The sequence below is a fragment of the Notolepis coatsorum genome, assembly GCF_963971535.1.
Source record: "Notolepis coatsorum genome assembly, chromosome: 2".
Lineage (NCBI taxonomy): Eukaryota > Metazoa > Chordata > Actinopteri > Aulopiformes > Paralepididae > Notolepis > Notolepis coatsorum.
Genome location: NC_140166.1, coordinates 130,590,601 through 130,618,445, shown reverse-complemented (window position 1 = coordinate 130,618,445; position 27,845 = coordinate 130,590,601). Strand labels below are relative to the sequence as shown.

At 43.4% G+C, this 27,845-nt stretch overlaps 1 protein-coding gene across 3 annotated transcripts in view; it reads left to right on the top strand.

Annotated features, from left to right (window-relative positions):
- LOC311224215 (phospholipid scramblase 1-like) overlaps window positions 1-27,845 on the top strand; it is a 63,989-nt gene that overhangs the window by 16,326 nt on the left and 19,818 nt on the right. For all 3 annotated transcript variants that reach the window (XM_084309108.1, XM_084309109.1, XM_084309110.1), the window contains exons 3-5: window positions 20,359-20,623; window positions 22,058-22,100; window positions 22,752-22,972. In XM_084309108.1, the coding sequence (XP_084165234.1) occupies window positions 20,405-20,623; window positions 22,058-22,100; window positions 22,752-22,972 (483 nt within the window). In that variant the 5' untranslated portion in view covers window positions 20,359-20,404. The remainder of the gene's footprint in view (window positions 1-20,358; window positions 20,624-22,057; window positions 22,101-22,751; window positions 22,973-27,845) is intronic.

The following is a 27,845-nucleotide window of genomic DNA, read 5'->3' as shown; positions in this document are numbered from 1 at the left end:
AGCACATGTCATAGCATGGAGAGAACAACATAATGCCTACTGAGGGTCTCTAACTACTAGAATGGTGAGCTAACTACTGATGATCTCTGTAGAATGGTGAGCTAATGTGGTAAATTCCCACAGACTTTCTACAATAATTTGAGGTTATTGTAGTACAACACAATGAGATTGATTATCTGGAAGGAGGAGGAAGGATTCATACTTGTAGAATTGTTGGTCTCCTCATCTGACTTAGCAGATGAGGAATAAAACGTGTACACCAGACCAACCAGAACTGTAGTTCAACTCAGCTGATTTATTGGAGTCAGGGCCAAGAGTGAATAAAAGGTTGCCTTTTACATACAAAAGATTATCAGAGAACATTAACAGAGCTGTCTGTTGTACAGAAATATCACAATCAGGTTTGCATCTCCAACCTCAATAATGTACATAAAACAGTCGGTAACATAGTCTGAACATACATTGACCATGCTGCACACATTTATACATGAGTAAATCTGGTTTCAGATATTAAGGATTTACACTAAACTTTAAACAACAAATGGTGTTTCCCATGATTTACTCACATAAAATGCAAACAGCACAGCAGTCTCTCTCTGGTGGTGGAGGGGTGGTGGAGCCCCCAGACCCCCTGGGTTGGGTCCGGCCTGAGAGCTCTCGAATTACAATTTGTCTCTTCCTTATATACCCAACTTCTAGCCAAAATAGAATCCAGTTCACTATTACAGTTGATCCAATCATGCATCTCCTGTGGGCGCCTTCTGTGAGTGGTGTCCGGTGGGCGCTGGCAGCCCCTCCCTCTGGGTTTCTCTGTGTGTCTTCTCACGGGGGGGGGGGCTGGCCTGATGTCCTTCTGGTGGGGGGTGTGAATACACTTTGGGCCAAATTACCATATAGTACTAATCTGATCACAGAGTGGGGGTGAAGAGTAGCTCTCGTCACCCCGGCTAGTTGGCAGAGTAGCTGTGATGACTTCTTTAACACGAGTGTAATCACCCTTCAAACCTTATTTCTAATATTATGGTTTACTCTTTTGATACTAAACAGTTGATTAATAGATCCATGACTCTTCAGCATGTAATCAGCATTTACATACAGTCAGTTTGAGTGAGGGCTTTGTGACTTGTAACTATTCCCCTATATACCATTTGGGTATGCAGCCTTCTCATGCGAGGGGGTTGGTGTGAAATGTCTGTCTCTCCTACATTATGACTCTCTAATTATTCACACATATTATTTATGAAATTCAACTCAATATTACCACATTTCCCCGTTTTGACGATTCTTATCGTCACATATGATATATTGACTTGATTTTCTATACATTCTAACCATACATAATAAAATTCATTTTTTCCCAAATTAAAATTCATTTTTTCAAAATTTCTCCATTTTTTCTTTTTCCAATCTAAACATTACACTTTAAAGTCTAATCAATCACAATTTTTTAAGATTACAGTATCCGTTTACATGATCTGGGGAGGACACAGAAATTATTATTCATTCTTTCATACATTTTGCTTCTCCTCTCTTGTTAATTCCTTTTCCAAGTCAGCCCAATCACATTTTGCATAATCAACTCAGTTGGTCTTCTCACCTCTCCCCCCTTTATGAACATCCCATGGACATAACACCCATGGACATAACAATACCTACCACCTCAGCGCACAGTCGACAGGGAGGGCGGAGCACCACGCAAGGAAAAAAAATTTCACCATGTCGGCCATAACCTACACCTAATACTCTACCTATGTGTATGTGTTTAGTTTAGTACTCTTGCGTTGTGTCATAATCTATACCAGTTGTTACCGTTCAGTCACCTCCCGTTCAACATACCAATCAATCACACAGAGGCCCTTGTTCAACGCTTTGGTTGCACAGTCTCTGACCGTTTTCGCCCCCCCCCCCCTCCACCCCATGTCGGCCAGCCTCAGCTGAAGCCAATGTTTGTAGGCCTGGACCTCGTCATATTCTGTCCCATGACTGTATTTCCATGGATCTACAGACGAACGACTCCGTCAGTCTGGAGGTTTGTCTCAACCTCCGGCCTTTGTATCCGGGGCTATATTGAAGGAGGGGCAGCGTCACAAGCGACCTCTCTTCACAATCCAACAATCTCCCACAGGAACTGACTGAACGGGTTCACACCATCGTGTCATAATCTAATGAAATGTATTCCTACACATTTTCCCCATGATCCCTCCACTTGTGATGGTCCATCCTCCCCCTCCTACTGAACTGCAAGGGAACAAAAACACAAAACAAATTTTCTTTACACAATATGTCAAATATTTCTCAAGAGAAGCCAACTGTTTAACCATTATGCAAACGTGACGGGACCACTTAACTGCCATCGATCTGATCCAATGTATCCCGGCCTCGATCTGTCCCAATGCATCTCATTCTCCAACCGTCCTCTCACCAGATCATAACAGAGAATTTAAGAAACAAAAGGCAAATAATCAGAAAAACATTCCAACAGATGTGAAAGCAAATCAATGAAATCAACCAGCTCCAACCGCAGCCCACCTTAATGGTTATTTAGAAAGAAAAGAAAAGAAATCAAAACTCTACACCTAAACCCTTCACACCTAAAACAGTAAATCAATGAAATAAAATAAAAACCAGGTTTTCCAAAACCACCCATTCAACATCTCATCACCCAACCGTACCATTCACACATGTCAGTGACTTTGACACCTCTTAAGCCAGCACATTCTCTCTCTACAGGCTCCATCCACACCCATTCAGGCCACACAATCATAGATTAAAAATAGAAAAGAAATCTAAAAATTTAACTTCAACACCTCATCCCTACAAAACATTCAACAGAAATCAAATCAAATGAAAGTAATAAAGACAAACTCCTTCAGTAAAACAAATGATATGAAACAAATGATAATGGTATAACCCAAGTGGTTCGATACACTCCTTACTTAAACACATTTTGTTATTTTTAAGACTAGTTCCACCTTAAGTGAAAGCTAAGTTGTGTGCGTGTATGTATGTGAAATCAGATCGTGTGAATGTGTGTCTGTGTGTGTCTGTGTGTGTGTGTGTCCGTGTGTGTCTGTGTGTGTGCGTGTGTGTGTCCGTGTGCGTGTGTGTGTGTGTGTGTGTGTGTGCCTGTGTGTGAATGGGTAATTAAGGCTTCCTGGCCACCATCCCCCGCTCAATCATTCACTGAAATCAAAAGGACATCCCAATCTCACACATACATACAAAAATTTAATTAAAATAAAAAATATCATCTGTCGCTTCATTCATATCATAAACATATATCCTTTCACCCCACTCGTTAATCACCTCACATCTCTGACAAACAAAAGGTTAGTTCTTCTGCACTCAATTCCTCTGCTCTGATTTCAGGTTACTCTGATCTCAGGCTCTACAGCCCCTCCTCACATCAGCTCCTCTACTCTCACTTCAAAGACGGACTGGAGTCCATCCTTCATCCAGACCTACCCATGCCCTCCAGTGCACAGATAGATCCAAATATTCCCTTATCAAAATAGTCTAACATTCACAAGTCATAACCCCAAATGAATGCCTACTTTCTTGATCGTCTCACTCACTAACCCAGCTGTTCCCTGACAACCCTCTCAGCTGTCTCACCTTCCTGTCACTTCCTGGCCCCCTGGCCCATTACCCCCACTTCCTGTCCTCTGCTCTAAAAATAACGCCATCTGTTATCTCACTTCGACTGTTCTCTCCTTATCTCCACCTGTGGCCTCTTTCCTGTTGCATCTAATCTCACGCTAATCCTGTCAAAAGAACCGCCATTGTAAGCAGCTGAATACACGACCCCCCTTGGGCCGTTTACTGCCTAGTAAAGATAGCCTGAGTCACTCCTGTGAGTTTCCGTGACCTCCCTGTAACTCAACAGAAGGATTAATCATTTCATACACAAATCATCTATCAAACATTTATAATAACTGCTAAAACACAATCTCACATCATAGCAGCTTCTAAACAACCCCCTGTCACTAAATTATCCCACTGTGACCCAAGGATTTGCAAATGGCATTTAAAGACATAACATTCTTAACCATACTTCAACATAGCAATGAAACTTATTAAGGATTAATAAAAACAATCATTTCGATCACTGTAAACACAACCATATCAAAATGTGTCATTGCAGCAAGCCTCCATCAATAAATTATCCTACAAGTCGGAGGCTTGTGTCAACATTTTAACACTGTATTAAAGATTTACCAATCTAAACCAAGCATAAACACATGTCCTAACCATATTAACAGTGTATTAAAGATTTAACAATCTAAAACAAGCATCAGTAAATTATCCTGCTTCACAACTGGGCTTGTATCAAATTCCACTATAAAGCATCTAGCAAATAATATAAACATTATCCTATTTAAATCAACAGTGTAATTAAAGCAATAACAAGTATCAATATCTGACATTTCAACATCAATGCATTCTATACAAGCATCTTAATTCAAGCTACATAAAACACAACATCATTATTCCAAGCTTACAATTGTACATGTTACACAAATTTAAAAAACTGGAAATACCCCATCAACTCTAATTATTATACATGTAAGCATGTTTCATTTCAACATAACATTATAGTGGTTGGTCCTAAATGCTCCTTTCTTCATACACGTGTGATAAATTGATTTTACTGCAAGCAACATGTAACTCTAGTGTAGAGCCACTTTCCAAATTCAGCCTATAGCTACTCTCAAACTCCCGTTTATCTGTGTACCATGTATGCAATAAAAGTTATGATGTATTTTAACACGGGTGACTGAATTTGCAAATCTGGTATGTCATAAATGTATAGTTGTAGCAGTACTGACTATCCGATGAATTGAAAATGGGGGACCCTGATGTAAACAAGACAAAAGTATTCCTCTGGTCTGCATCTCCTTAACAATTGTGTGTATTGAGCTGTACTTATTTTTAATCAATCCCTACTCATTCCCCCCTGGTTAAAAATATACCCCTGTGCATCAAAGACAATAATACAATCTACCCAGTATAGCCGGATTGTGAACCCCAGATTTATCATAGGCAATGTATCCATTATTTCATTTCTCCTCAATAGGCTCACTGTATTGTTTGCAGCCTAAGTAAACCCTTACTGACTATCTCCCCTAACCTAACCACCATACATGTTACATCCCCTCCCCTGCTTACACAAAAATACAATGCACAATATACAAATATAACCATATTACATAATGCAGAATATTCTCTTACCCGTTATTCCTGTCCCCTGAGCGAACTACTCCGAATGCACTAGACCCAATCCACGTCGTACCGCGCATGCGCAGTGGCAACCGAAGCGACTGTTATAACGCCGCTTACGACAACCAAAATCTGCCACGACATTCATAACATGCCCCGATATTCATAATCTGCCACGACATTCATCACGTTCCCTACCCCTTCCCCAACATCACTCTCAAAACTCGAAACGTAACATCTGCCGCCCGCAAACGCCACAAAACAACGGCATGCAAGCTAACTAGCATAGCCAGCTCTAATGCGACGTTCAAGGCCCTCACGGGAGCCGTGCCTTCCAAGATCCGTTCATCCACGCAATTCGCTCAGTACCAACCAAAGCATAAACAATTCACACAGGCTTAAAATAGCCAACCACTCCAACAGAAAATAATTTTTAAAACATTTACACCAACCAACGCCGCACATATAGTTCAACACGAATCCTTTCTCCTACCTACTCCGCCACACTCCATAGCACCGCGAACGTTACATACTCCCCACAACACTATGACGTCAACAAGCAGCTTCTCCCTAATATCAAACACTATCGCTACCGCATCAATAATAACCCCCAAAACGGCAACAATCTCGCCACCCTACGTCTCGATCCGCTTCTTACCTGTAATCGCCGCCACAGTGTTTAAACAATTCTCTCATAACGCCATCGTAACGTCCCCAGTTTCACCGCGGACTCTTCCCACAGAGCTAAGCTAGCTAGCCCCAACCACCAGCAGGGACTCGCCTCCGACCTATGTTCGCTGGTTATTAAAATATCATAACAAAATAACAATAAGCTCCTACGTCACGCCAATCATTCCCAACCACAGCCATAATTCATTCATGCATTTCTTAACCATAGCCATACTCTCCCATACAACCATTAAGTACTTTATCAGTCATTTCGACCGAATTGTTTTTGTATCACAGCGAACGTAATTAATCAACAGGCCGGTTTCGCTCAAGATTAAAAAGGATACTATGCCTAAGGACGGCAAATATATCTACATTTAAAACAGGCCGGCTGGTCCCCCAGACTTCAGTCCGTCCAACGTCAAGCCTTGTCCTGAACACGCCGGCACCCTACACTTCTATTAATTACTACGTTTTTATCCTGTAATCGCACAGACCCCTGCGCTGATCATGCCAGGGTCTAACAATCTTTCACCATACTTGACTTGCATGTTCTGAAATAGTAACAGAGCCCTTAGCCCGACGCATTTATGCCCATACTGACCCACTCACGGTCCCCGTCCCGCCTATTCTGTGGCTACAAGCAGGGTCATAATGCACATTGGACACAGCTCTCCTTCCATTTCAGAACAATCAAATCTCCCCAACTTACCCGCGCCCTCTTCCTGAGAATAATTTTAGGGCAATTACATACTCAGAACGCGCCCCTGTCGTATACACCAGAATAACCGTGCTTCCTAGCAAGAAAAGCCTTTTACCTGCCGTCATGCGACGCCACCCCCGTTATACCATGACCAGATAGTCTGTGCGGCACCAATACGCAATCACATTACTATAACATGAGGCCTTGTAATTACTCCAACTTCCCCGTACAGTTCATAAAGTATATTCCATACGAGTTAACCAACCCAACCCCCGTGGCCCGCTGGGCCGAGACCGGCCTCCTGTGTCTAAATAAACATACAAACATAAAAAGCCCACGTTTGCATGTTCACTGCACAACAAGCGCGATCGTCATACCTCCGGACATCCTAACCTAAGTCACCGCACCCCCAACCCCGCATGCAAAAGCCATATTCACCGTGGGCCCCGAACAGTGGCGTACACAACCCAACCTTCATCCTGTCCCTCTCTCTCCTCCATTCAGACAACAAGCCCCTTGTCTATCACTCCAAACGCAGCAACACCCCAGCTATTTGCCCCGTGTCCCCAACACACAGCAAGGTCCAGATATGATACATATGACAAGACCCTACCGCACCTTTTCAGGGGGAGACACAAAGGATGGGAAGAACGGCACCATTTCTGTGGTAAATTCCCACAGACTTTCTACAATAATTTGAGGTTATTGTAGTACAACACAATGAGATTGATTATCTGGAAGGAGGAGGAAGGATTCATACTTGTAGAATTGTTGGTCTCCTCATCTGACTTAGCAGATGAGGAATAAAACGTGTACACCAGACCAACCAGAACTGTAGTTCAACTCAGCTGATTTATTGGAGTCAGGGCCAAGAGTGAATAAAAGGTTGCCTTTTACATACAAAAGATTATCAGAGAACATTAACAGAGCTGTCTGTTGTACAGAAATATCACAATCAGGTTTGCATCTCCAACCTCAATAATGTACATAAAACAGTCGGTAACATAGTCTGAACATACATTGACCATGCTGCACACATTTATACATGAGTAAATCTGGTTTCAGATATTAAGGATTTACACTAAACTTTAAACAACAAATGGTGTTTCCCATGATTTACTCACATAAAATGCAAACAGCACAGCAGTCTCTCTCTGGTGGTGGAGGGGTGGTGGAGCCCCCAGACCCCCTGGGTTGGGTCCGGCCTGAGAGCTCTCGAATTACAATTTGTCTCTTCCTTATATACCCAACTTCTAGCCAAAATAGAATCCAGTTCACTATTACAGTTGATCCAATCATGCATCTCCTGTGGGCGCCTTCTGTGAGCGGTGTCCGGTGGGCGCTGGCAGCCCCTCCCTCTGGGTTTCTCTGTGTGTCTTCTCACGGGGGGGGGGCTGGCCTGATGTCCTTCTGGTGGGGGGTGTGAATACACTTTGGGCCAAATTACCATATAGTACTAATCTGATCACAGAGTGGGGGTGAAGAGTAGCTCTCGTCACCCCGGCTAGTTGGCAGAGTAGCTGTGATGACTTCTTTAACACGAGTGTAATCACCCTTCAAACCTTATTTCTAATATTATGGTTTACTCTTTTGATACTAAACAGTTGATTAATAGATCCATGACTCTTCAGCATGTAATCAGCATTTACATACAGTCAGTTTGAGTGAGGGCTTTGTGACTTGTAACTATTCCCCTATATACCATTTGGGTATGCAGCCTTCTCATGCGAGGGGGTTGGTGTGAAATGTCTGTCTCTCCTACATTATGACTCTCTAATTATTCACACATATTATTTATGAAATTCAACTCAATATTACCACACTAACTACTGATGGTCTCTGTAGAATGGTGAGCTAACTACGTATTTATTAGTGCTGTCAATCGATTAAAATATTTAATCGCGATTAATCGCATGATTGTCCATAGTTAACTTGCATTTAAATCGCAAATTAATCGCATTTAAAAAAAAATGTATCTACCTTAAACGGATCTTTTTCAAGTTCCAAGTTTTAATACTCTTATCAACATAAGAGTCAACAAATGCTTGCTTTATGCAGCCATTTAACACAAAAGGATGACCCTCATGCATTGCAAATTTGCATCAAATTCAAAACAGAGTGATGCACAAAACAACTTAAAAGAAAAGAATAATTTAAAACAATGAATAAAGTGTGCATGAAATAATAGGGGAAAGAAAACGTTAGGAACTTGTTACATTCACCCACACAAGGGCTGAGTACTCACACCCCCCCCCTCTCTCTCTCACACACACACTCTCCCAGTTCTGTATCATAGTCGGTTCTGCTCGGCGTCACTCATGCACTGTCCTCGCGCACGTGCACGCGCACTGAATAAAGACCACAATGTACCTTTATATCCCAATATTTGTCTGACCACACCCCTATCAGCTCACCTACATAAGCAGGTGTGTGGTCACCTGCTCTCCTCCTTTCTCGCTTTCACCACAAGGATGTGCCTCGGTAGATCCCCACTTGACGTGATGTGATAGTAGGAGAAGAGTTGGAAAACAAGAGATACGTTGACATCATATCTTTATTTTCTCTCTCACTATATTCGAGAAAATACGGCGATATTGTCTTCGTACTGGAGTGTCTGGAAGATGATGATCATTCTAAAAATCCTCCACCGGTTTTTGTATTGGGAGTTCGCGCCGCTACATGCCTTCCAACTGCAGTCCTTGCTGTGTGCTGGTTGCGGTAAAGGCACAGCTGGACTGTAGGACGCGCCGCTGTTGTGAGAAGCGGTGGGTTCCAGGTTTGGTGAGTAATGTTTTGCTTGCGAGCTCCGCTTGTCTGTTAGTGCTATGGGGGCTAGCTGACAATGTTTATGAAAACCGGCCCCAGACTGGGGTCCTTTGTTCAGCCTATTAGGCGACGGCGGAAGACCTTGGTCTGAAGCCCACTATAGTTAACTAGTGGGCCACGACCAATAACACTGGTGATCCCTGTGTTTTCTGGACGAGTGGATGTTTTCTCTGTCACCGTGAGGCCCCTTCTTTCATATACAAATGAGAGTATTCCCTCACGAGGAAATATGGGCATGGATGTTCGTTAGCGGAAGATCTGTGTTCAAGTCAGCTACATCCCATGGGAATTGTGCTGGCCCCGCCGGGTGTTGGTAAAATCACCGTTGTAAAACTGTGTTAACATTTCGTTTCTCTTCTCTCTTAAAGAGGAGGGTTTCAGAACGGCGGCCTGTCTGAGTGATTGTTATATCATTGTGTACAAGTTCAGGTGATAGCTGCTTAGCTTATGTGCTAGTGGTGGCCTACTGTTAGCCAGTCAGCTGTTAGCTGCGGCGCTAGCCTGTTGTGATCACTAGGCTAGGAAACGTTAGCTTGCGTGCTAGTCGTGGCCTACCTAGGCTAGGCTAGGAAACGTTAGCTTGCTGCTATCGGCCGAGGGCGGCCGTTAGCTTAATGCTACACTGTTGAACGTGCTTTGATTATAACATGTTTTAAACACTCTTGACTACGACGTCATCTTTGACAGAGGATGTTCGTCGAACCTGCCCTGAGCCAGGAAGGCAAGGACTGCGTCAACAAGAGGGGCCGTAGCGGTGGGATGGAGCGGGGACGCTGCCCAGGTCAACAACACAGAACGGCTGTGTTTACTACGGTGCCTTGTTAGAGACTGCAGTTTCGCTTGATCTGCGCTCAAGGTAGGCAAGGTCTGACCAGACCTTGAGCACTTCTTCTTGCTTTCCCTTCTAAATGTTTTGTAAATAACGATGTTTTCCAAAACGAGTGTTGCTGCACTACATTTAGGATACGATGCGAGTTATGTGTGAATTTTCTTGTCACTGGTATTTAGCTTCTCCATGCAAATCGGGTTGTTTGTTACAGATGTGAAAATGATCTGGTTTGTTGGGTTGAGAAACATCATGTGTGTTTATGTACTGTGTACTCACAACTAAGGGGGTTAAACTAACCTATAAAGCTATGCTTAGTGACATATGAGTAAAGAATGATTCTTTTCTCAGCCTGTAATGACAATGAACAGTGTGTTCACATATTAACAGGTTTACCTGTTCAACTGGCCGTATTAAGGGTAAAGTAGGAGGGTTGTGTTTTCCCCCCGGTTCCCTGGGGACTTCTTCATCCTCCTCTCAGACATGTTGTTACACTACATTTTCCTGGTCCCACGCCCTGGAATATTGGGCGTGTGCACCGCAGAAATTCCCCCGCCATAGAGTACGTCACTGTGCGCGTCTCTGTTGGTAGGACTTCCGTGTGCTGCTCAGGTCCATATGATGGATCTGTTTCGGGGGGTGGTCAGGGCTCCTCCTCACGAAGCTCCTATTCGGGCCTTCTGTGAGTTGGGACTCTCCTTCCATGTGAGGGAGCCTCCTCAGAGTACAGTGCCTCCTCCTCAGATTGATAAGGTGAGTGGAACCTCAAGAAGGAGTCCTACTCTATTGTGTGTGTATTCGATTCAATTCGATTATTGAGTGTGTATGGGTTCAGTGCCTCCTCCCCGGAGAGCCCTAAAACCAAACTTTTACATGGCTCAAGGTGCAATATATTCTTTTCAATCTGTACAGCTCGCGTGGGAAGTCTCTCTGGGGATTTCCGTCTCCTCTCTATGGGAGGGTGGTGGAATGTAAAAATGTAAAAAAAAATTACCCCCGGCCATGTAGACTGGGATACATACTGTTGGTGCTTCCTTCTTTTCTTTTAAAAAGAGTTGGAGTTAGGAAGTATCACACCCCTCTTGTCGTTCCCCTGGGCGCCTAAACAGGTCTAAATAGCCTGTTCATTGATGTGGTTGTGTCCCGACGCATGCATAGTGCTAGCTCGGGGTGTTCTGTGTTCTGTAATCAGGCGACTGACTGGCACGCCTTGGTTGCTTGGGGTTAAAACAGCGTTTTTATAAAGCAACTGGGATGGAGGTTTTTCCTCTTCCGATGACCTGTTTTGGTTGTCGAAGGATTCTCGTTCATATCTGGGGGATGATGACGGAATGGATCTGAACATATGTAGAGGGGTCTCACGCCCTGGGGGTGGGCCACCGGGCGCGGTTCTCCCCGAACGTCTGGGTGGCGCCTTCTTTTCATGTTTAAGATCAACACGCATATCTGCCCCTTCTCCTGGAGTAGGCATGTCGGCGTGGTTAGGGCACGGGACTGGTTCTGGTCACGCTGGTCCGGATCAGTTGAACCCGTTGTCCGCCGGGGATGCAGATCTGCTGTTCTGGTACCCTGAGGGACTTGGGCTTTTTTCAGGGGGAAAATGCCAGGTCGGTCCGGGTGTCACAGGGTTAAGCGCTATGGAGACCCTGGTTGGGTACATTTTTTACTCAGCACTGTCGTAATGGCTTACGGCCATGCCAACCTGTACACGCTCGATCTCGTCAGATCTCGGCCGCTACGCAGGTTGGTCCTGGTTAGTACTTGGTTGGGAGACCGCCTGGGAATACCAAGTACGGTGTGCTTGGGGCTGGTTCTCCATTATTTTCGCTCCTCTCTCACGCATGGCGAAGAGGGGCCTGTTGGGGTGGTCTTTGACCTCCTCTGGTGACCCTGTGCTTCCCGTATCGCCGGGGCCGGTCCGAAGTAATGTTTCGTCGACCCGTAGGCCTGGGATAACCCTTTTTTGAAAACTGAAACACTTGTACTGCGGTATAGCCAGTGTGTATCCGCAGGTGTGTTTTGGAGTTTTTTCTTGAGGGGTTATAGGAACAACCACCGCATTGGGTAACACCAAGGTGGTTGATTCCCTGGTGTGTTGAAGCAGTGTCAACTCCATTCCCTGGTGTGTTGAAGCAGTGTCAACTCCCGGGTTACCCGGTTGAGGGTGCCCCTGCACGTTCATGACGTCTGCCAATCGTGTCAGCCTTCTCTGCCTCAACCCCTCTGGGTGGGTTTTTTTTAAATGGAGGCTTGGTCATGCAACAACGCCAGCATACGCCCCTTCTGCCGGGGCGGCTGTGTTCAGCTGTCCCCTCTGGCGCCTGTCTCGTCCGCAGTCTCCAGGCTCGGGTTAACAGCCTGTTGCCTGGTTTTTCCCCGGTGCGCTGCCTGCTTCCGTTGGTTAACCTTTTTTGTGTGCTTACGGCCATGCTGACTGCCTGTTCTGCAGGGTCAGTGTGCCAGGCAGTGTACTATTGGGGGGACAGGGCCCGCTCGGCTGAGGGGCCTTTGTCCGAATACGCTGGCGATGTGGGGGGCGGGGTCACTAAGTGCCCACCTGGTGGGGTCTTGATGCTGGCATCATGGACCTCTCCGGGCGCCCGTTCCAGGGGGTCCAGTCCCTTTGGTGGGTCTGGGCCTTCCTTTGCGCTCCGCTGCTACGGCCTTGCCACGGGGTTGGGTTTGCCCTTGACCCCGTGATTCTGGGGGCAGTAACGAGGTTGTTCCCTCCGTTCGTTCCCGGGTGGCATGCGGGTTGTGCGTGTGTGTAGTCGTGGGGTCAGGCCACGGTCTGCTCACCCTGTGCGTTGAGTTGCTTGAGTGCCTCTTCACACGGTCGGGTCCGTCGCCCTCCCGGGAAACCTCCAATAGGGGGGGTGCCCTCCATTAGGGGGGGTCGGGGGGGCTCGGCCCTCCCTGTTCTGATGGTTGTGGGGGGCCTTCAGCGGGGTGTATTTGTCGGCCGGTGGCTCCGCTCGGCCTCCCTATGTGCATGAGTGACGCCGAGCGGAACCGACTATGATACAGAATGTTAGGTTATGACTATAACCAAGTTCTGTTAATAGTGGTGACGCTCGGCGTCCGACGCCGCTGCAGCCCTTGATCTCACCTTGTGGTGAAAGCTTGGGAAGGAGGAGAGCAGGTGACCACACACCTGCTTATGTAGGTGAGCTGATAGGGGTGTGGTCAGACAAATATTGGGATATAAAGGTACATTGTGGTCTTTATTCAGTGCGCGTGCACGTGTGCGAGGACAGTGCATGAGTGACGCCGAGCGTCACCACTATTAACAGAACTTGGTTATAGTCATAACCTAACGTTCTCTTTCTCTCTTGCCCCTTCCTCATCTCTCTCACCCCCCTCTCTCTCTCTCTATATCTCACACACACACACACACACACACACACACACACACACACACACACACACACACACACACACACACACACACACACACACACACTTCAGAAACAAACATAGTATCAATGAGAGCATCAATAATACACCTGAGTGAAGTCTAGTAAAAAAAAATTCAATTACAATTAAAAAGATTATACGTATTTATACATGGTCTCTGTAGAATGGTGAGCTAACTACTGGGGGTCTCTGTAGAATGTGAGCTAACTACGTATTTATACAGGGGGGTCTCTGTAGAATGGTGAGATAACTACTAGTGCTGTCAGGCGATTAAAAAAAGTATCTAATTAATTACAGGATTTGTAATTAATTAATCTAATTAATCACATTTGAATCGCATAACCATTTTATGCCTGATATATTCTATAATAATATTTCAAATTGCATGTGTCCGGATGGCAGAATTCAGTACTGTATCTACAAAACCATCTGTTTAATCATCTTCCATTTATTAATTTGCTTAGATTTTTCAGGTCTGGTAAATTTTAGCATGGTGTTATTCACAGTCAAAGATAAAAAAAAAAAAAAAAATCTCATTTGGTTCATTACAATTTACTCAAGCTTAGTAACAGACACAGTATTTCTGACACTGGGGAATACATTCCCTGAGATCCATAGATGTCCCTAGAATCAGATACCAAGAACATGCAAATGGACCATATTAAAAAAAGTCTGTAAATGTGTATTCTACGTTCTTATGGAATGAATGAGATAAAAAAATAAAATAATAATAATAATAATTTATTTTTTTTAAATACATTTTGAGTAAATGTTCATAACGCGATAATTTGCTGTGTAATTAATTAATCTAATTAACACGATAAACTGACAGCCCTACTAACTACGTATTTATACAGGGGGGGGGGATAAAACAAGTGAATATCATTGACGAACATAATGTGAATTACCACTGACATACATTATATGAATTACAGATATGATGTACAGACAGATATAGATAGATAGATAGATAGATAGATAGATAGATAGATAGATAGATAGATAGATAGATAGATAGATAGATAGATAGATAGATAGATAGATAGATAGATAGATAGATAGATAGATAGATAGATAGATAGATAGATAGATAGATAGATAGATAGATAGATAGATAGATAGATAGATAGATAGATAGATAGATAGATAGATAGATAGATAGATAGATAGATAGATAGATAGATAGATAGATAGATAGATAGATAGATAGATAGATAGATAGATAGATAGATAGATAGATAGATAGATAGATAGATAGATAGATAGATAGATAGATAGATAGATAGATAGATAGATAGATAGATAGATAGATAGATAGATAGATAGATAGATAGATAGATAGATAGATAGATAGATAGATAGATAGATAGATAGATAGATAGATAGATAGATAGATAGATAGATAGATAGATAGATAGATAGATAGATAGATAGATAGATAGATAGATAGATAGATAGATAGATAGATAGATAGATAGATAGATAGATAGATAGATAGATAGATAGATAGATAGATAGATAGATAGATAGATAGATAGATAGATAGATAGATAGATAGATAGATAGATAGATAGATAGATAGATAGATAGATAGATAGATAGATAGATAGATAGATAGATAGATAGATAGATAGATAGATAGATAGATAGATAGATAGATAGATAGATAGATAGATAGATAGATAGATAGATAGATAGATAGATAGATAGATAGATAGATAGATAGATAGATAGATAGATAGATAGATAGATAGATAGATAGATAGATAGATAGATAGATAGATAGATAGATAGATAGATAGATAGATAGATAGATAGATAGATAGATAGATAGATAGATAGATAGATAGATAGATAGATAGATAGATAGATAGATAGATAGATAGATAGATAGATAGATAGATAGATAGATAGATAGATAGATAGATAGATAGATAGATAGATAGATAGATAGATAGATAGATAGATAGATAGATAGATAGATAGATAGATAGATAGATAGATAGATAGATAGATAGATAGATAGATAGATAGATAGATAGATAGATAGATAGATAGATAGATAGATAGATAGATAGATAGATAGATAGATAGATAGATAGATAGATAGATAGATAGATAGATAGATAGATAGATAGATAGATAGATAGATAGATAGATAGATAGATAGATAGATAGATAGATAGATAGATAGATAGATAGATAGATAGATAGATAGATAGATAGATAGATAGATAGATAGATAGATAGATAGATAGATAGATAGATAGATAGATAGATAGATAGATAGATAGATAGATAGATAGATAGATAGATAGATAGATAGATAGATAGATAGATAGATAGATAGATAGATAGATAGATAGATAGATAGATAGATAGATAGATAGATAGATAGATAGATAGATAGATAGATAGATAGATAGATAGATAGATAGATAGATAGATAGATAGATAGATAGATAGATAGATAGATAGATAGATAGATAGATAGATAGATAGATAGATAGATAGATAGATAGATAGATAGATAGATAGATAGATAGATAGATAGATAGATAGATAGATAGATAGATAGATAGATAGATAGATAGATAGATAGATAGATAGATAGATAGATAGATAGATAGATAGATAGATAGATAGATAGATAGATAGATAGACGGACGGACGGACGGACGGACGGACGGACGGACGGACGGACGGACGGACGGACGGACGGACGGACGGACGGACGGACGGACGGACGGACGGACGGACGGACGGACGGACGGACGGACGGACGGACGGACGGACGGACGGACGGACGGACGGACGGACGGACGGACGGACAGATAGATAGATAGATAGATAGATAGATAGATAGATAGATAGATAGATAGATAGATAGATAGATAGATAGATAGATAGATAGATAGATAGATAGATAGATAGATAGATAGATAGATAGATAGATAGATAGATAGATAGATAGATAGATAGATAGATAGATAGATAGATAGATAGATAGATAGATAGATAGATAGATAGATAGATAGATAGATAGATAGATAGATAGATAGATAGATAGATAGATAGATAGATAGATAGATAGATAGATAGATAGATAGATAGATTATTTCTGTATTGTATTGTTTGTTTTGTAAAGTGTCTTTGAGCATTAGGAAAAGCGCTACATAAATCTGATGTATTATTGTTATTAGGAATGGTAGGCTTTTTTAAACGTTTCTCATCTGGGTAAGAGTTTCTTATCTGGGTAAGAGTGCTCTCGACCACTCTTAGAATTTGGTCTTGCCTGAGAGAAAAGCAACAATAAGAAAACATTGCTGAATCCCAGGTAAGAACAAAATAAGAGGAAATGCTAGTTAAGAACTAAATCTGTTCTTATATCGCTTCATGAATGAGGCCCAATGACCATACAGGGGTTCCAATAGTTAAAACCAATACAGGGGACAGATAAGGAGGTTTTGAAGGTAAACCTGGAAGCAACTAGCTTTATATTTTCATTGTTGTCCTGTGGCACAATGTCCTCTCATCTCTGCATAATGTTATTATTTCTTAGTATTCCAATATTATTATTTCTTATTATTTCTAGTTCAAGTTTCAAGTTTTGTTTTATTTGTCACATATACGGTACATGTACATTACAGTGAAATGCTTCCTTCTGTATGACCTTCCTGAGAATGTGCTTCATACTACAGTAAAAAGAAAAGTAAAGATAAATGAATATGAAAAGTTAAAGAGTAAAAGGTATTCCAATATTGGAACATTTCAGGCTTAGCATGTAAAAGGCTCAAACATTCTATTCGTGATGTATCAGTTATACACCAGTGGCGTCGTTAGCCCTGGGCTTCCGGGGCTTTAGCCCCGGATGTTTTTCTCCTAGCCCCGGATCTAAAAAAAAAAAAAAAAAAAAAATTGTTTACATTTTTTTTTTTTTTTTTTACTTTTTTTTTTTTTTTTTTATGTCAGCATCCCCATTGTCTTTGCTGAATGTTTGTTAGTGTTTGGTATTTTTTGTTGGTTTTTAGTACTTTTAAACATTTTTAGTAAGTAGTTTTCATTTGATCCTATAATTTTTCATTCACCGATTTGTGGACTTTTTTTTTAGTGTCCTGAAAGGCGCCTTATAAATCAAATGCATTATTATTATTATTATTATTATTATTATTATTATTATTATTATTATTATTATTATTATTATTATTATTATTATTATTATTATTATTATTATTATTATTATTATTATCATCATCATCCAGGAGGGAAAAGACACTTTGGATAGTAGGGACTGCATCTCTGCCTGTCCTGACCAGGAAACACTTTGCAACTGTGATCTCCTCTGGCAATAGTTGGATATTGTAATGTGTGGCGAGGGGTTGCAGCAATTCCACTGGGAGAAACTGGTCTGAGGCTGGATAACATGCCTGTATGCCTCTCATAAGTTGTTATCCAACTCATGAGAACCTGCTCTCAAGCTCTGGATAGAACAGTCTCTGTCTCAGCTGATCTCCTGAGCTGAGGTCTGAGCTTGTGCCACAAGATGCCATTACATATGGCCTTTGTCCTGTCATACATGTCCACTGCCATCTCTGAGGTGCGATAACCTTTGAGTGTGTCCTGCACTGTGCTTTTAAATAGTACAGATAGGTATTGAAGATGTGCACTTTAACGCAGCAGCACCTGGAGCCTCCATACCCATGTCCAGTGTCCACTGACAAAGACATGCTCATGATACTGTGATAAACTATAATAAGCTTTAATCGAACCCTGGTTCATTTCCTCGGATAGTCCGGTTGGTTTGGGGTGGTGTGAAAGCTCATTCACTCTTGCAAGTGAACCCTGCATTTGAGATGTGAATGCAAAGCGGACCAAAGGCAGGAAAATACCCAAAAATCTAATATCTTTTTTATGAGACTTTTTTTTTCGATTGCTTAAGCATGATTTTTAAAACGGGGCCCGGTGTTTCAAAACACACAATTAGCACAACCACACACACAATTATCAGAACACCTCAGATCCTTTGCTAAATTAAACACTTGTCAAAACCATACACTAATTTAAAAAAACTACATTTTGTTACTATATGAAACACACGTTTTATATGACTTAATTCTGTTTGAACCAGTTACTCACACTGCTGTGCTTAACCTAAAACACATTTAGCTATTCTACTTCTCAGTGATTAGAGTACTGTAAGTGAAGTACGCAGAGAATGTGCAAATATACAATAAATTCACCAAACACTACACAAGACCAATGCTGTAGACTGATGAAAATATTATTTATTTATCTACATATACCCAAATCAATGATGCAGACTGCTGGAAAAAAAACATTTTCTCTCCATATACCCAAATCAATGATGCAGACTGATGAAAATATAAATTTTCTCGCCATATAACCAAATCAGTCAACATTTCAACATGGAGAATCACAACAAAACATGTCCCAGTTTTCATGCTACTATGTGCATAACACTGTAAGCTCAGCAAATATCAGACAAACATAAAATACTGTATCCAGTAGGCCTACAGGTTAAAATTACAGTAAAACAAAAACAATTTTGAAAAAATTTAAATAGAGTACAGAAAATACTAGACATTATCTCTTTGCCTAGCTGGATCTGGCAAGATACTTTTTTGCTCTGTGTATTGTTTTGCAAAAAGTGTGAGGCTGACATTGTGCTTATAGAGGTGCAAATCTGGGCCTATGTTTTGCTCCTTGAGTGTAATGTTTTGATAATTGTGTAATACTTTTGATTTGAGTGTTTATGCAATTGAAGAAAACTGTAAAGACTAGAGATTAACTGTTTATTTCTTTTGTACATAGGCTGTGCATATGTTTGTTTGTTTGTTTATTTGCTTATGTGTATGATTCTTAACTGTTTTTATTTTGTTATTGGTGTATATGTGTGTATGTATGTACAGTATATGTATATATATATATATGTGTATATATGTATATTTGTACTCCTGTTGGGGCCTCTTGGACCAGATCAATGTTTTATCTGGCTAAATAAAGGTTAAATAAATAAGAAACTGATGATTTGGTCCTGTTAACTTTGAATTTTCTATGGGGACTGCCCAGATCCCTCTCATGGACATGGACCTCACTTTGAGAACCTCTAATGATTCTAGTTCTTCAGTATTCATCTCTAATTACTCTAAAATTGCGTATTACTGTGTTTAAAAAAAAAAAAAAAAAAAAAAAAGGGGGGGGGGGGGGAAACCCCCTCCACCCCCCTGGGCTGAAGCCCCCAATGTTTTCTAACCCTAAAAACGCCCCTGTTATACACCCCCGGACCCCCCTATCATACCAAGATGCACTGATATGAATTAGCTTCATAGCTTCAATGCTAGATGCAAAGAGATCATTTCACATGTGCATTCATTGGAAAAACAGCAAGGTGGGGTAGAAATCTTTACAGACTGTAGAAATTGTAGACTAATCGTTTTTTTGATTGATTGATTGAATAGTTGATTGATTTAAATGAATAACACATATACAATTTAACAGGTATACATATCAGCCCACCATTTACAAATAGGATTAAAAAACACAATAAAGCAATAGGTTAAGTTACTTTAGTGGCTTTAGTCAACTATGAATGTCTTTAGTGAATGACTAATCTATTGTATATTCAATGTGAGAAAGTATGTTGATGATATTTGATTATTCTCTGTATTTTCTCCAGTATACCCAGGCTCTCCTAACCAGGCACCCTGGCAGGTAGCTACTCCATGAACCCCTACCCGTCCCAGGAAGAGTATGGACACCCTGGCCAGGCTCCCTCTTCAGCAGACTTCCCCCCCCAGTCCCAACCGCCCGTCACCTTCCAGCCAGCAGCAGCAGGTCCCATGCTGGAACTCCCGTATGGAGGTCCTAACATGGGAGGGCCCCCAGGTTCAACTGTGGTTGCCCCTGTAGGGGTCCCTCCTGGTCTGGAGTACCTAATCCAGGTAGGCAGGGGGGGTGGGTGTCGGGGTCAACAGGTGCACAGCAGGGTAGAAAATATATATTTCTTTTGATAAAGGCCATTTTACCCTCATGAGATTTATTAGGCTTTTTCCAATAAGAACCTTTGATTAACAAGGACAATGGTGTCATATTGAACTATGATAGAGCTCCTCCTGGGTCTGCATGACAAAACTAAATCTGACTGACTTGAGTGGGTGGCTCAAGACAAATGGCATGGGATCACAGCTCATTCAAAACTAAATCATAGACACTAAATCTACCATTGTTCTTGTTTTATTTCTGTAATCCCAATTTAAGGGCATTTGTATACAAAGTTCCTGTTAATTTACTCCCCTTGTGTATTGGTTTAATCTAGATGTAATAATCAGCATCCTTGTGTATTGGTTTAATCTAGATGTGATCAGCACCACCCTTGTGTATTGGTTTAATCTAGATGTAATCAGCACCACCCTTGTGTATTGGTTTAATCTAGATGTAATCAGCACCCCCCTTGTGTATTGGTTTAATCTAGATGTGATCAGCACCACCCTTGTGTATTCGTTTAATCTAGATGTGATCAGCACCCCCCTTGTGTATTGGTTTAATCTAGATGTAATCAGCACCCCCCTTGTGTATTGGTTTAATCTAGATGTAATCAGCACCCCCCGTGTGTATTGGTTTAATCTAGATGTGATCAGCACCCCCCTTGTGTATTGGTTTAATCTAGATGTAATCAGCACCCCCCTTGTGTATTGGTTTAATCTAGATGTAATCAGCACCCCCCTTGTGTATTGGTTTAATCTAGATGTGATCAGCACCATCCTTGTGTATTGGTTTAATCTAGATGTAATCAGCACCATCCTTGTGTATTGGTTTAATCTAGATGTAATCAGCACCCCCCTTGTGTATTGGTTTAATCTAGATGTAATCAGCACCACCCTTGTGTATTGGTTTAATCTAGATGTAATCAGCACCCCCCTTGTGTATTGGTTTAATCTAGATGTGATCAGCACCCCCCTTGTGTATTGGTTTAATCTAGATGTAATCAGCACCATCCTTGTGTATTGGTTTAATCTAGATGTGATCAGCACCACCCTTGTGTATTGGTTTAATCTAGATGTAATCAGCACCACCCTTGTGTATTGGTTTAATCTAGATGTAATCAGCACCATCATGCTCTGTAAATAACTATGTACAGATACCGAGATGTCACACCATGTTACCTGTTACCTGTTTATTGCACAATGTTTTTTTTTTTTTTTTTTTTTATTGGATTCTATATGTTGTACCACTGTAATGCACATCGTTGCGGGCAAGACCACCCGCATTTCATTGTATACTTGTATGCCGTGACAAATAAAACTCTTGACTTGATGTAAATACAGGGTGTTGTTTGGCATAACATCCCACTTTAGCTTTTTCTCCCGTGTTTTTAGATTGACCAGATCTTAATTCAACAAAAAGTGGAGTTTCTAGGAGGTAAAGCTGGTTTCTGGTGAACAGAATAATAAATCATATGATAAAAGTGGCCCCTGGCATTAAGCCTCCTCGCTCATCATAATCAATCATTATTCTACAACTGTCTTGTATCATAACTATAACCTCATATAGTATACCCATATATTACTGTTTACATACCTGTATGATATCCATGTACAGTATAATACTATAATACTGTTTCTACCATATATATATTTATCTACAACTGTTAATAACTCTTTATGCAAAAGCATTTGTGCAAAGGAGAATACGAGAGAGAGAGAGAGCGAGAGAGAGAGAGAGAGAGAGAGAGAGAGAGAGAGAGAGAGAGAGAGAGAGAGAGAGAGAGAGAGAGAGAGACTGATTAAGATGAACCCTTTCCTTACTGTATACTGAGGTGAAAACATAACACACATGATTCAACATTGTAAGTACACAAACATAACCCGTCATATTCATTTCAGTTGGTCATTGTTGGGCATAAGGCACTTTTGATAAAGGTTTTCACAAAATGGCATAAGCTATCCATATGCATGCATTTCCTAAAAATGTGGAGCAATGCCACAAACACAATTAACTTATTGGCCATGGTTGACATTCAATGATAATCAGCCTGTTATAACTATGAGTCTGTTACTTCTACTTCCTCAGCCTTCATCAGCTTCGAGACCCAGAACCAGTACGAGATCAAGAACAGCCTCGGCCAGAACATCTACAAGGCCAAAGAGCAGAGCAACTGCTGCACCAGGAACCTCTGTGGCTCGGTGCGCAGTTTCGATATGAAGATCAAGGACAACATGGACAGAGAAGTCATCCGCCTAATACGACCCTTCCGCTGCTGCTGGTCCGGCTGCTGCTGCTGCCTGCAAGAGGTAGGTTTGTGTCTGTGTGTCTGCGTGTCTGCGTGTCTGCGTGTCTGCGTGTCTGAGTGTCTGCGTGTCTGCGTGTCTGAGTGTCTGAGTGTATGTGTGTCTGTGTGTCTGTGTGTCTGAGTGTCTGCGTGTCTGTGTAACGGATGGTATCGTGAAGCGCAGTCAAGAAGGGCTGGGGTGAGTAGCGGCGCTATGGGTTAAACTCACTCTCACATCCTCAAAAGACGCATAGACCCAGCACTTAGAAGTGAATTCACCTCTTGGTATAGCGGTCTGTGTTGTTGCCTGCGACGTGGGAGAACGGGGTTCGACTCCCACTCGGGGCATCGAAGTTTGAGGTAACGTTGTCACAACCGTTACATCTGCGTGTCTGCACGTATGTGTGTATGTGTGTATGTGTGTCTGAGTATATGTGTGTTTGAGTGTATGTGTGTCTGTGTGTCTGTATGTGTGTCTAAGTGTATGTGTGTCTGTGTGTCTGAGTGTATGTGTGTCTGACTGTACAGTATGCGTGTCTGAGTGTATGTGTTTCTGAGTGTATGTGTGTCTGAGTTTATGTGTGTGTGTCTGAGTGTATATGTGTCTGAGTGTATATGTGTCTGAGTGTATGTGTGTCTGAGTGTATGTGTGTCTGGGTGTCTGAGTGTATGTGTGTCTGAGTGTATGTGTGTCTGAGTGTATGTGTCTGAGTGTATGTGTGTCTGAGTGTCTGTGTGTCAGAGTCTGAGTGTATGTGTGTCTGAGTGTATGTGTGTCTGAGTGTATGTGTGTGTGAGTGTCTGTGTGTCTGAGTGTATGTGTGTCTGAGTGTATGTGTGTCTAGTGCAGGGGTGGCCAACCCGCGGCTCGCGAGCCGCATGTGGCTCTTTGCCCGTCAATGTGCGGCTATTCCATCCATAAAAAAATATATGTATATAATTTTTTTTTGTCACTCATTCCATAAGGACGTAGACTAAACATTTACAATTTTTTTTTAAATGGTCCATTTGCATGTTCTTGGTATCTGAATCTAGGGACATATATGGATCAGTGTCAGAAATAGTGTGTCTGTCACCTGACCCCCACGGGAAGCATCCAGGTCTAAGGCTAAGGTGTGCACATGCACGGATACTCTTCCCACAGGGGCCAGCCGACCCACCACCATGAATTTCCCCAGGACCACAAACAGACACGGGAGAATGCGCCGAGAAACAGTAAGAAAGCTTTTATTGCATAAAAATAGATCGTTTAATACAAGGTTAGATGTTGATATAAATAACTGGTCGGTTAGCCTATTTAAAAGACCCACGCCTCTTAAGCCTAGGGTAGTCTAAAAAGAGGAAGTGCTCCATGCCCCGTAAACCCACCCCCAGACGGTTACTCCCACCCACGTCACCTATCCCCACCCCTGAGACACTACACACGTGAAGGCAAAAAGAGTCTACCCTGCACACGGGTCTATGACTTCAAACGTCAACTTAGAATCACACTATACCACACGGTTCACTGCAAAACGTCCTGAAATAAGCATCGATATCACACTATCCCTCGGGGAGCCACGGCAAATGCTTTAGGGAGAATATAGCTAGATAAATACACACTAAGTGTTCACACGGTAAATTAAGGGGGTTTGGATAGGATAGTGGGTGTTGTTCACCACTAGGGGTTATGACCGGGCCTAGAATATTCCTCCCATATCCTAACCTAGGTCTGGGGCAGTGGAAGCGCTGAGTTACAAACAATACAAAAAGAAAGGTTATTAATAACCGGGGCCCGAAGCTGAGGGCCGGAAGGACGTCACCTCCTTCCGCTCCCGTAGCCCCTCTCGGCTTCGGGCTAAAAACTGTTCGGTCTGTACTGGGGTGTTTTAGGCCCTCCAAGCACCAGGCGTGCAATAATGTCCTTCCGCCTGCAATGAAAGGCACAGTCAGTAAGAGCACGGTTCCCCCCCCCCGTTCACGGGTTCGTCACAATGCACACTTGATTAGATATCCTCCATATGATTGAGAAAAGAGAGAGAAAAAGGTAGTTCACAGAGGATGGAGAATCCACAATACTAGGTTCCAATCTTCGACAGTATTACTGGCTTTACTGTATGCCGTTCTGATAATCTTCAGCTTTACGCCACTAATAATATTCCTAATTCAAATGCAGTCACTGTTCGTCTATGTCTTCATTTACCACTCAGGAAAATAGTTCGTTTGTTTAGGCACGTATTCCACTGTCTTGTGTTCTTTACTCACGGCGCCCGGTGTGGCGATAATGTCCCTCCGGTCTGAAGCTCCACTTGTTTCCACTCTGGAGGAAACACCGCAGTCGCCGCTATGAACTGGTTCCACTGGAGGAAAGGTAAAACACAAAAAGAGCCGTGTATCCTCGCAGCCCTGCGTCCTCTGCTAGCGTCCTCTCGACTCCCGTTTTCGTTCTGCCATTGTTCGTCATTGATTCTCCTTTCAGTAGCGCCAGCACTTCCGGGCACCGCCCCCGTCACGCCAGCCAGCCAATCACCTCGCGCTCCCTCCAACGATGCTCCCCAGCTGCGTAAGAAGAAGAGGGCACACATGTGTAGCCTGTATAACGTTTACATACGCTACCCCCCCCTGGTGGTCCTGCACTCGCCTGCTGTAGCTGTCGTCTGCACAAAATCACCATCCTCCCAAGATGGCTCTCTCCGCTCCCGTCAGGACCTCCTGGACTCCACTCTAAACACACAACAGGGACAGCATGGTGCAGTACAGCGACGGTACTTCACATATCATTATCAGCTGATATTTACTTGCCTTTTCCATCAGCCAGGTATGCCTTTAGGTCCTCTTCCAGACCATCCCGGGACACGTCCTCCTCTTTGGCTCCCGCAGGTATAGACACCCCCCATACAGATACCCCTAGACCCCCACCGCGACATTTCCCCCCCCCTATTTCAATGGCTGTCCCGGCCATCACAGCTGGACCAAGCGGATGGGGGGTTTGCCCAAGTTGCTGCGCCGGGATCGTCGAGGTGGTATCACCTCCAGGGGGACTACTGCAGCCTCGGCTGCCTCCAGCTGCACAGGTAACGGGGGTTCCTCCGCAGGTCTCGGTACAGCGGGGCCAAAGTGAAGCTCTGGGACCGGGAGGATGTAACCGCCCTGGCCGGTCGCTGGGAGCGGCAGGAAGGGGAAGTGGAGACCCTGGGTTTCAAGGGGGGCCCTACCTTCTGCCGGTCCCTCCAGCACTTCATCAGGGTATGAGGGCACCCCCGTTGGACAGGGCCAGAGATTGTTCCGATGCAGGGTGCGACCAGGCCCTTCCTGACCCTCCGGCCGAACCAGATACACGGGTTGGTCGGGTCGGGGCTGTCCGATAATCACATGGGGTCTGGGTACCCACCGGGGTGCCAACTTCCCCTGGGCCCGCCGACGAAAGTTCCTTATCAAGACCCGTTCTCCCGGCAGCAAGGGTATTGCTCGCGCCCCTCGGTCATAACGAGCCTGGTCCCACCGCTGCCTCTTGGTCACATTCGCCTGTACCCGCTCGTAGGCCTCCGTCAGTGTCTGGTGATGGCCCTGAACCCATCCCTCCAGGGTGGCTCTCCGTTGCGGGGGTGAGACATCGTGTATCAAGTCCACTGGCAACCTGGCATGGCGCCCAAACACTACAAAATGAGGAGTCATACCGGTACTTGCGTGTATGGCATTATTGTAGGCCTGGACGAGGTATGGAAGCTGATGGTGCCAGTTTGGTTGGATGTCGGGGTCGAGGGAGCCCAGTAGAGAGAGCAGCGTTTGGTTAAAGCGCTCACAGGCCCCATTGCCCTGAGGGTGGTATGGAGTCGTGCGGCTCTTCACGCACCCATATATGTCACACAACTGCTGCATCAGCCGGGACTCAAACGCAGCCCCCTGATCCGTCAAAAACCGTTCCGGACACCCAAAGGATTGGATCAGCGTGGTCCATAGCACCTTGACTGTGCTGGACGCCGTCTGATCTTTGGTGGGAACGGCAGTCATCACCAGGATGTAGGGATAGACATCGGCCGGCCGGTCCAAGGATAAATAGTCCAAACCCACCACCTCAAACGGGTAGCTACTCCGGATAGAGCACAGAGGTGCCCGTTGTTCTGGTCCGGCCTTGCTGACTGCACACGTGGGGCACTCCTTGGTCCAGAGCTGCACTGTCTTGCTCATGCCTGTCCAGAAGAACCGTCGCCGCAGCAAGGAGAGTACCTTCTCGGCACTAGAATGGCCAGCGGCCTGATGATAGTCGTTCCAGAGACCCTTGGCCAGACTGAGAGGTACAACCAGCTGGTCAGTGGTCAGATGGGTATCAGGCTCCACCCCTCTCCTCACAATCAGCCCTCTGTGGAGGTTCAGGCACTCCCACTCGGCCAGCAGACCTCGTAGGCCCGGACACAAGGGATGGCGGCGGTCTGGAGGTGGCGGTGCCCCCTGGGTCAGCCACTGATGGACTTGTCGCAGGTCCGGGTCCCCCTGCTGGCTCTGTTTCCAGTCCCGTGCCTCCGTGGCTGCCGCCTCCGTGTCCGCAGCTTCCTCCGCCTCCTTCTCCAGCGGGTCCCGTCCTTCCACTGCCTGGACCGCCGTGTTCCCCGTCTCTGGCAACCGAGACAATAGATCGGCATTCTGATTGACAGCCCCTGGCCGGTACTTGATTACGTAGGAGTAGTTCGCGAGCTGGGCTGCCCAGCGCTGCTCGTGTGCCCCCAGCCGGGCCGTTTCCAGATGCACCAGCGGATTGTTGTCCGTGAAGATAGTAAACTGGGCCCCCCAGAGGTAATCTTTGAATTTTTCGGTCACTGCCCACTTCAACGCCAGCAGTTCCAATTTGAAGGAGCTGTAATTTTGGTCATTGCGCTCAGTCTGGGACAGGCCACGGCTGGCGTAGGCGATGACCCGCT